The 10,000-nt window shown below is 46.4% G+C and overlaps 1 protein-coding gene across 1 annotated transcript in view; it reads left to right on the top strand.

The window, feature by feature from the left end:
* The first annotated feature begins 8,033 nt into the window (after window positions 1-8,033).
* Window positions 8,034-10,000, top strand: part of LOC143295295 (inactive tyrosine-protein kinase transmembrane receptor ROR1-like) — a 210,547-nt gene continuing 208,580 nt past the window's right edge. The window contains exon 1 of the mRNA XM_076606916.1: window positions 8,034-9,886. Within this exon, the coding sequence (XP_076463031.1) occupies window positions 9,858-9,886 (29 nt within the window). The 5' untranslated portion in view covers window positions 8,034-9,857. The remainder of the gene's footprint in view (window positions 9,887-10,000) is intronic.

Genomic DNA, 10,000 nt, shown 5'->3' with positions numbered 1-10,000 from the left:
GAGGTGGCGGGGGGGGGGGCGGTGACACAAAACAGAAACAAAACCAAAAGACAAACACGCAAACAGAGAGAGAGGGAGAGGGGATATGGAAGATGCAAGAGTTGAAAGGAAGGAAGGAAGGAAGGAAGGAAGGGGAAAAAATGAGGGAGTGGGGAGGAAAACAGCTACTAAAGTGTAAATGGAAAGTTATGAAGGAAGGAAGTGGGGAGGGGGGAATGTAAGAAGGGAAAAGAGTGCGGGGAGAAGCAAACTGCTGTCGGCTAACTACAACACACATCGATTGGCAAGCAGCACAATTAGTGTCAGCTCTATTGTTTCCTTCCTGCCGCTGCCAGTTGCACAACGGCTTGGCAGCCGAGATTCACTGCCTGACGACAATTGCCGCCTCCTCTGCACACACACACACGCTCACACACACACATACGCGCGCGCACACAAACACACACACGCGCGCGCGCGCACACACACACATTACACTCCAAACATTCACACACACACACACACACACACACACACACACATTTCACTCCAAACACACACACACACACACACACACGCATATTACACTCCAAACACACAATACACACATTACACTCCAAACACACACACACACACACACACACACACACACACACACACACACTACACTCCACACACACACGCACACGTACACACATACACGCACTCATCCACCCAATCTCCTTCACACACACACACACTACACACACACTTAAACACACATACACACTGCACCCACACATAATTATACATTACAATGCACACACACACACACACACACACACACACACACACACACACACACACTTACAAATAGCCTCGGGGCGAAACTGCCCCATCTCGCCGTCCACACGCCCCTCACGCAAACCCCCCCAACTCTACACCCCTAATCTCTCCCCTCCCACTCTCCTGTCCTCGCTTCCTCTTCTCTTCCCTCGGGCCAAGTGCACGTGCTTGAAAAGCGAGCGGCCGCGCGCGCACGTGCGTGTGTACATACGTGGACTAGCTACTTTGCAACGAGCGCGCGACTGGCCACACCTGACAGTGTTTGTCCCTGTCGCTGTCACAGGCAGTTTGCTCGTTTGTTTCAGTTAAACATAACACCTATTCGGTCTTTGCTGGATTATTAGTAAGCGAGGCTGCGGGCAGTCCACATGCACGCACGCACGCACGGACGGACACACGCAGGCTTACACACACACACACACACACACGCGCGCGCGCGCGCTTACACATGTCTTACACACACACACCACACACACGCACACATGCACACACATGCACTTGACAAGGAGATATGATTTGCCTTTGTCAGTGCAGTGTGCTTTTTGTCCACTCTACACAGTGAACGATCCAGAAAGGTATTTGATTTTCATTTCACTGGCGTCGACCCGACTTCTTTTTTTTTCCTTTTACTTTTTCTTTTTTTTCTCTCTTTTCTCTCTTTTTTTCTTCTTTTTTTCTCTTGATAATCAGCAGTGGTGCATGTAAACCTAAAATAATCACCGTAATCAGTCATTACATTTACTTTATCATCATCATCATCATCATTATTATTATTATTATTATTGTTACCTGAATTTTAAAAAAAATTCTATTGTTGTTGTTGTTGTTATCTTGGAAAAAGTAGCGGAAATCGAATGACCGGGGAGCGATCGGGGAACGAAGGGAGCTAATTTTAAATCCGGCAGACGACAATTTTTGTTTTTTCCTGACTGGAACCTGACAGCAATCTGCTTGTGTTATTTGATTAGTTAACTGAGGAACGGAACGGAGAATTAAGGTAAGATAAGAAGCTTTCTTTGTTGAAGTGATCATGTTAAATTAATAATAACTTGCTATTTTGAAATGGACTTCAGTTCGTTTGAATTATTCGTTGCAACTTGGCATTCGAAGTTTAGGGGGTTTGAAAGTGAATCATCATCGTCGGTTCAGAATCGAAGCCATTAAGTTCGTGTTCAGTTTACCAGTATGGTATTTTAGACTTCACTTAATAACACACTCTTCATTAAAAGATGTGGAATTTCTTTCGTGTCGGTCAGATTTTTGTTCAAATTATGTGCTTTTTTTTTATTGTTTTTATTTTTATGCTGTTATTGACTGAGCGCTAACTGTTAACATCAACAGGGTGGAGGAGTGGGGAATGGTTACAAAAATGAACAACACAGGGCAAGCCCTGATTATTATAGGCCTATGGCATGTCTGACGCATGTATATACATGATATACATAATAATGATTATATATATATATGTGTGTGTGTGTGTGTGTGTTGTTGTTGTTGTTTTTTCAAGATCCAGCGTGAACACAGTCGTATACATAATTATTATGGCTGTTGCTCCGACTGTCCCTTTGTCTCGATCTTTGTCTGTCATCTCTGTCTATCGCTGTCTGTCTGTCTGTCTTTTTTTTTTTCCTTTTTCTCGCGCGCGCGCGCATTTTAAGCAAACGAGAGAGAGTGTGTATATGTATGTGTGTGTGTGTGTGTGTGTGTGTGTGTGTGTGTGTTTCACGCATGCGTTTGAAGCCAACTCTTCAGTCTTTCATGACATGGGGTAGGTATGGGTAATTGCGATCGATTTGTATACCGCCTCACTTCGAAGCGTTTTTAACGGTTGCATTTCACAATTTAACGTCTGCTTCGACCTTTTCCTAATACCCTAATGAATATCCATTTCCAAGAACCAGTCAAACATCAGCTGTCTTCGGCTATTTCTGCGCTCTTTCTTCTCTTCGCGCACTACTGCCGACCAACAAACGTGCTCTCAAAATCCTAAAATCAAGGGAAGCAAGTTGTAGGACTCGAAATTTGGCACAGTTTGAAGTAGTTGATTTGATCGGATATGTTGAATGCGCATTACCAGTGCCGGTAGAATTTAAGAAAGCATACTGGTGATAGATCAGTACGTCAATTTTGACAAGAATCTGCAAAATAGTGTCGTTTGCAATTAGACCATAGGATATTTTGACGTGAGTCTATTTGCGAACGATTCTGCACAGTTACTGAGCACTCTCAAAAGGTTGCGTTTGTGTGCGGTGTGGAGTATGTGTGCTTAAATGTCACTTTGTGTGTCTGTGTGCATGTGTGATCAAAACCAACACTACAACATCTGGTGCGATGTTCCAATAATATGTTATGTCTAATGAGTCAAAGACCTGCTTCTGTTTTATATTGTCAACGTGTACCCGAAGTCATCGTTCGCAATTAGACTTCCCCCATTCGCATTTACCCTCAGGCACCCTTGCTATTTCAAACGTCGACACAACGGTGAAAAGAATGAGCAAACGAACTTTTTCTTGTTCACCAGTCGGAGAAAGCCTTCAAAATCAAAAGAACTGCGTTTGACTATAATACATGTTATCGTTACAGTGCACACGTTGAGCTGGTCGCTTCGACTGGATCGTTCGCAATTACCCATACCTCCCCACATGCAAGGCGGGGACCGGTGTTCGAGCGTGATCATGTTAATGGTGAATTGGGTATAATCATACTTGTGTATGTTGTTACGAAATAAACTTTATATTTTAAAAAAATCAAAATCAAAGAAAAAAGTGGAAAGTGGAGGCGGTGGGTGGCGGGGAAGGGGTGGGTCTAGCTAATGACACGAGGTGCCCTAAAGCTTGACCATCATCATCATATCTCTCTCTCTTTCTCTCTCTTTGCGCGCGCGAGCGCGCGCGTGTGTGTGTGTGTGTGTGTGTGCGCTTCAATTTCCAACCCCACCGCAGTGTTCGCATATCACCCAAAGAAACTCCACCCTGATGAGATCAATCATTCTCAGTTAGTTCAATAGCACGAACTTTCCCTTGAAAAAGCCACATACACACACACACACCAAAAAAGCCCTTAAGTAACTAAACAAAAGAAAGAAAACAAAACAAAACAAAACAATAATTCAACAACGACACTGAACAACCCCACACGCTTCAATTCATCAATTAAAGATAAGAGAGAAACAACATTCACACCATTAGCACCCATTGCCCTGTACCTTCCTTTTTGTCATCCCACCTCCCCGCCCTATCCCCTCCTCCCCCAATCCACCCGCCCCTGACATTCCCGCCACCACCACCACCACCTTCACCACCTCATCTCCTTTACCTTCTACCAACCTATATTATCACTCCACCCCCCTTCACTTCTCAAACTTATCTTCCTTGGTTTCCCTCCAGCACTGCTGCGACTCCACCCACTACCGCTTTCTCACCGCCCCCTTTACCTCCCCTTTCTTCTCCTCCCCCTACTCCCCCATACCCCTCTCTCCTGTGTGTGTGTGTGACAGACAAGATTCATGGCGTGGGGGAGAGTGCCAACCGCTGATCGTGAGTGCAGCAGTGCCGTTTTACAGGGAGGCGGTACGGGGGTTGGGGTGGTGGTGGATAAGAAACCCCCACACGTGGTAGATAGTTCGTGCTAAACGAAGGGAGTGATTGCTGAGTTGCTCGCTTGCTTGCTTGCTCGCTTGCTTGCTCGCTTGCTGGCAGTCTTCTATCTATGCTCTTGTTTGTATGTATGTATGACTGTATACGATGTATGTATGTATGTATTTTGTTTTTGTTTTTTAATATGTATTGCCACAGTGTCAGTGTGTGTATGCGTGTGTGTGTGTGTGTGTGTGTGTGTGTGTGTGCAATAGGAAAAAGAAAAAAAAGAGAAGAAAAGTATTTCTCAAAGCGTTTTCTCATACAAGCGAACCTGTGAATCAGAGGGATGGAAGACGAAACCTATAAACTAAATGCATGCAGACAGAAAGCAGACAGAAAGCTGGATAAAACTATAGACGGAAAGGGAGAGGAGCGGGAGAGAGGGGAGGAGCTAGGATGTAAGAGGCAGGTTTTAAGACAGTGTGGGGGTGGGGGGGGGGGGGGGGGGGGGGGGGGGGGGGGGGGGGCAGGAGTGATGGAGGGGGTTGCCTGTAAGTGTATGAGACAAGAAGGCTGTTTTCTAAAGTTGTTCTTTCTCTCTTTGTGTGTGTGTGTGTGTGTGTGTGTGTGTGATTCTTCATCTCTTAATGAAGACTTTTTATCGTTTACATGCTTACTTGAGAATTGACCGATACAGATCTCAAATCATTTAGATAGATAGCTAGATAAATAGATAGATAGATTGAATATACAGAAATGGAAATGTGTTATTTATTTAAATTGGTGTGTCAAAACTTATTTGCATCTCCGAAATGTGTTATTTATTTAAATTGACGTGTCAAAACCTATTTACATCCCTCTTTTTGCATCTGTTTCTCTCCCAATCTCTCTCTCTCTCTCTCTCTCTCTCTCTCTCTCTCTCTCTCCCTTTTCTAAAATGTTTCCTATTCATGTGTACCCCCTTCAAATGGGGCCACGGCCTTTCTTGAATAAAACATCGTTATCGTTATTGTTATCGTTATCTCTCCCTCCCTCTCTTTCACACATAAACACACACAAACAACAACAAGAACACACACACACACACACACACACACACACACACACACACACACACACACACACACACAGCCAACGTTGTAATATGCATTTTCCGGATTCTTCCAGTCACAAGTATCCCACAGACAGACAGAAACCCCACCTCCAGCACACTAAGCCAGACAGACGAGGCAGACGATTGTTTCTGCTCCCGTGAAAGCCGACAAACTGTTGCAGAAGCTGCACAGCATTTCTGTAGAAGTGACCCACTGCCCCTTCTGATGCTGTAGGTCATCCGTCATCCGATCGGTTTTCTATCCGGCAGTTGGCAGACACAGCCTGAGACTGCTGCCAGAGCCAGCCAGCCATACTGTACAGTGTGTCCGTCACATATTTAGTACGTTCATGTATCAGGACAGGACTTCATATAAGATTTTCTTGTTGTCCTGTTGTATATTGACCTGTTTCAGATAAGATACTGTTTAAACCAATAGTGTATTCGGGGCTCGTTGGTCAGTTCAAACACATTTCACTGCTTCGTTCAAGGACAAATACAACGCAGCAATAAACACTGAAACATCAAGCATAACAAGCTGAATCGGTATGAACCGGACTCAGATTAAAAGTAAGTGCACAGAATTCAGCACAATCAAGCAAAAAGCTAATGAAGCGAATGGTATGTGCAAAGAACTGGTTCCAACAAAGAAACATTAACAATAATGGTGGAATTGGAAGCGTGGAAACACCCGCATGCACACACACACACACACACACAGAAACAAAAGCGGCAGAAACAAATACGATACTGTTTAAACCAGTAGTGTATTCGAGGCTCGTTGGTTCAAACACATTTCACTGCTTCGTTCAAGGACATTTAAATACAACCCAGCAATAAGCACTGAAACATCAAGCACAACTGGCTGAATCGGTATGAAGCGGACTCACACCTGCATGCACACACACACACGAACAGAAACAAAGTAGACCAACAAACGCACTTAAAAAGGAAACGAAACAATTATTAAACTGTTTTATTCAAAAACTCTTTCAGTTTCTATTTAAATCAATGCCTAAATGAAATGAGTATGTAAACTTTATTAATTATGGATTGCTATAGTGGGGCCGGACACATTATTTCGTTGGATTTTTGTTAACCGGTTTTCAATAAACCTTTTTGTGAATGAAAAATAGAACGGATTTAGTTTTTGCAGTTATTTTAACAATGCAGCCTCGTGCATATGTTCAGTCAAATAAATCTCCTTTGCATGCCCCCTTCTCCCTCCGCACCCTGCACCCAGAAAAAGGACACAGAATCAGAATTGATTGATATAGCAGTATCAGATTAAATTCGATTTCTTGTGTGAAATCTCGTCTTCGTCATCTGTTAAAATCGCGTGTGTCAGTTTTTTCATAACATTTTGGGTTGCAGGTTTTTTTTTGTTTTATTTGGGGTTTTTTTCTGCTTGTTGTTCTTTATTGTTGTGTATTGTTTTTGTTTGGTTTTTGGTTGTTTTGTTATATTTTGTTTATTGTTTTTTTCAAACACTGATAGAGTTTATTTTTTCTTACGTCTGCAGCTTAGGTGTCTTCTGTTTGCAAGTCTCCTCCTGGTGTAATTTCTTTGTGTCTCATCTCTACCCCCCTCCCACCACCAACCGTTTTTCGCTCCCCTTTTTTCTGACTTGTACCACTTTTCTTTGCTCTTCTTTTGTTTGTAACCCAAGCATTGTGAAGTCTCCTTTCATCTCTCTCTCATCGGCTTCTTCGTCTTATCGACGTGGCCCACTCTGCGTGGTGCTGTGTTGGCAGACCACAGTTATGACAGGAGGCAGTATTGCGGGGCTGTAGCTGTGGGACTCACAGTGGTGGGTGCAGTGTGGTGCCCCAACTTGTGTACTGACTGCTGCTGCACCGTGAGCGTGGCGCGGCTCGCATCGCCACACCGGCACTCTGCTCAACTCTTAGCCAGCAGACAGCCCACGTTGTGTGTGAGTGGTGCAGGCCCCTCCGAGAAGGGAAAGGAGGGCGGTTTTTTTCGTTCAACCCATTGCCTCTAATCCCGTGTGATATGAAACGTACGGTGCAACACATCCACGTATCATAAAGCATAAACCCCCCGCACACAGAGGAGGTGGGGGTAGGTGGGGGAGGTGGGGTGGGGGGTCTTGAAACGGCGGAGCTGATTGTCTGTATGCCGGTGTGGGTTGGGAGCCCTGCCCCCTCCCCCCCTTGGTCCCGCCCCCCCGGGCAGGGCGCGCGCCACTGATTGGTAAGACTGGTGGCGGTGACGGCGAGGCCCCAAACTGCGGCACTCCGGCAGGCTGCCCCCCCCCCCCCCCACCTCCCTCTCTCCCCCTCCCTCCCCGGCCCCGTACCGCCACGGCGTGGGGAGTTGTCCGAGTCCTCGCATGGCTGCAGGACGTGGCTGTCTACCTAGCACCGCCACCAACACCCCTCACCTCGTCTACCTATATAACTACACCCACCAACTGCCGCCTGCTCCCTGTCTCCTCGCCTCTCTCCTATAACAAGCCAGGATAACAGATTGGGTGTCGGTTTGTGTCAGTGGAGCTTCTTGCATGCGTGTGCGGGGAGTTTGGGTTTTTCTTTACTTCTTTTCTACCTTTTTCTTTTCCAGTGTGTGTCCAACAACTGAACACACACAAAAAAGAAAAAGAAAAAAAAAAGTCCATCGGCTGTTGGAGACCGATCTTCGCTAATGACCAGACCAGTGACCGTGTTGTGACTGTCTACCGTACAGCGAAGAACCATGCTGCTCGTTTCCCGTGATTATCGATTTTTGTCCGGAGTCTTCTTATGATTTACTCCGATTAGCAAGGCTGACTGACTGGCCCTGTGTCTGTGTGGATCTCTGTGGATGTCTGTCGCTGGGTCTGTCCGTGCCTGTCGCCGTCATCTACGCACACGTCTTCAGCTGACCGTCAGTGGTGTGTGTGCGTGTGCCTGTGTGTGTGAATGTGTGTGACAGACAGAGTCCTCAGGTCTGGAGGTCTGACTACCTTCAGTGCTCTGTCCACACCTGTCGTCTCTTGCCTTACTCTGCTAACAACTCTGCCTCCTGTCCACTCAGACGGTGTTGACACGGGACTTGCCTTTTCTCACCTCAACTAGCACGTTGGCTGTGATTGTCACAGGGCAGTTGAACGCCTGTGCACGTGTTTGTATTCGACTGTTTGTATATCGGATCCTTCCATACGGTTGTGTCGACGCTATACCAGCAGATGAACAATAACTTTACTTGGACCAGTGGTTGTAGGTTCACGTGTTTGTGGAGGCTGATGAACAGGCAGTACGTACAGCCAGCGCTGAGGAGACCGTTGGTACCTAACCTGCAGTCGGCGCGCCCCCAGCGACAAGTTGCGGCAGTAGTGTTGTGACGGCGAGGAGCCAGCGTGATTCCCCCGACAGTCAGTGGTACAAAGTCACCGCCGCGGTATTGTGCCGGGTAGTCTTGTGCAGCCTCTGTCTGTCAGCCTGCATCGATCTTATCCCTACAGTCGCTTGGCCTTTCGGCGAACCACGGGAACACTAAAGGTCAGCGCTGGTCCTGAAGCTGTTGACAAGGAGCAGACAGTTACAGAAAGAAAAGAAAAAAAGCAGTCACAATTTGTACTTATGCGTACAAGGATCGTACACTGCTTGTACCTTGCTAGTTTGTTTTCGCTACTGGAGACAATCGGTGTTCAGTGTGGAGACCTCAGTATTCAGTGACCACTATACCTGGTGGACCACCGTCAGTGTCCGGGATTAGCCGGGAGGATTAAGGCGTCACCGTTAATCTCCTCTGCTGTCTGCGGTTCATTGTCCTCTTCGGAAAAAGAGTTTGGCTAACCTTCCACCTGTTTCCTCTTGGCCACAGATACCAAAGACAACGCGTCGCTTTTGTACTTGACGTACAGTGGTGGTGGTGGTGACATTGCTGAGATACTTCCGACAGTCTGTAATCTACACGCATAAGATCGCGACAGTGTGTGTTGTACCTACAGGTGGATTAAACGGACTCTGTGACTCTTGCCGAAGAGATTGTGGAGAGTGCTATCCGTTACTAATCCAGTCACACACAGAGATAAAAAGGGGAGATACGGACATCATCAGAATCTTGAGGACGGAAAAAATTATGTGTTAGTCGGTGTTGTTTTTATTGTTTCTTTTTTCTTCCACTGCTGCTGCTGTTGGCAGCTCACGAGACTCAACAAAACGCCAGCAGTCGCTATCGCTGCCGCTGTCTGTCACCCACCACCTCCTCCGTTTTCTTTTTTCCGGGGGTCGGCTCTGTTGGACGTGCTCCGTCAGGCGCCTGCTGCTGAGCAGAGCGCCTAGTCCTTCATTACACTGGCCGCGCGGGGAAGGTCAGGCGTCACACTGTGGATTTTACCTCTTTTCCTGGGCCTGTGGGCGCCCCTGCCTGTGGCCCAGATGCCCGACTATGACTTCGAGGATGTCTGGTAATGTTCTGGTTTTTTTTCTTCTTTCTTCTTTTTCTTCTTCTTTCTGCTTGTATGTAGAGGATGAATGTGTGTGAGGGAGGGAAGGAGAGAGAGAGAGAGAGTTTGTGTGTG

The sequence above is a fragment of the Babylonia areolata genome, chromosome 20, assembly GCF_041734735.1.
Source record: "Babylonia areolata isolate BAREFJ2019XMU chromosome 20, ASM4173473v1, whole genome shotgun sequence".
Classification (NCBI taxonomy): Eukaryota; Metazoa; Mollusca; class Gastropoda; order Neogastropoda; family Buccinidae; genus Babylonia; species Babylonia areolata.
Note: the sequence above shows the minus strand (reverse complement) of the source record. Positions and strands in the feature narration are given on the sequence as shown.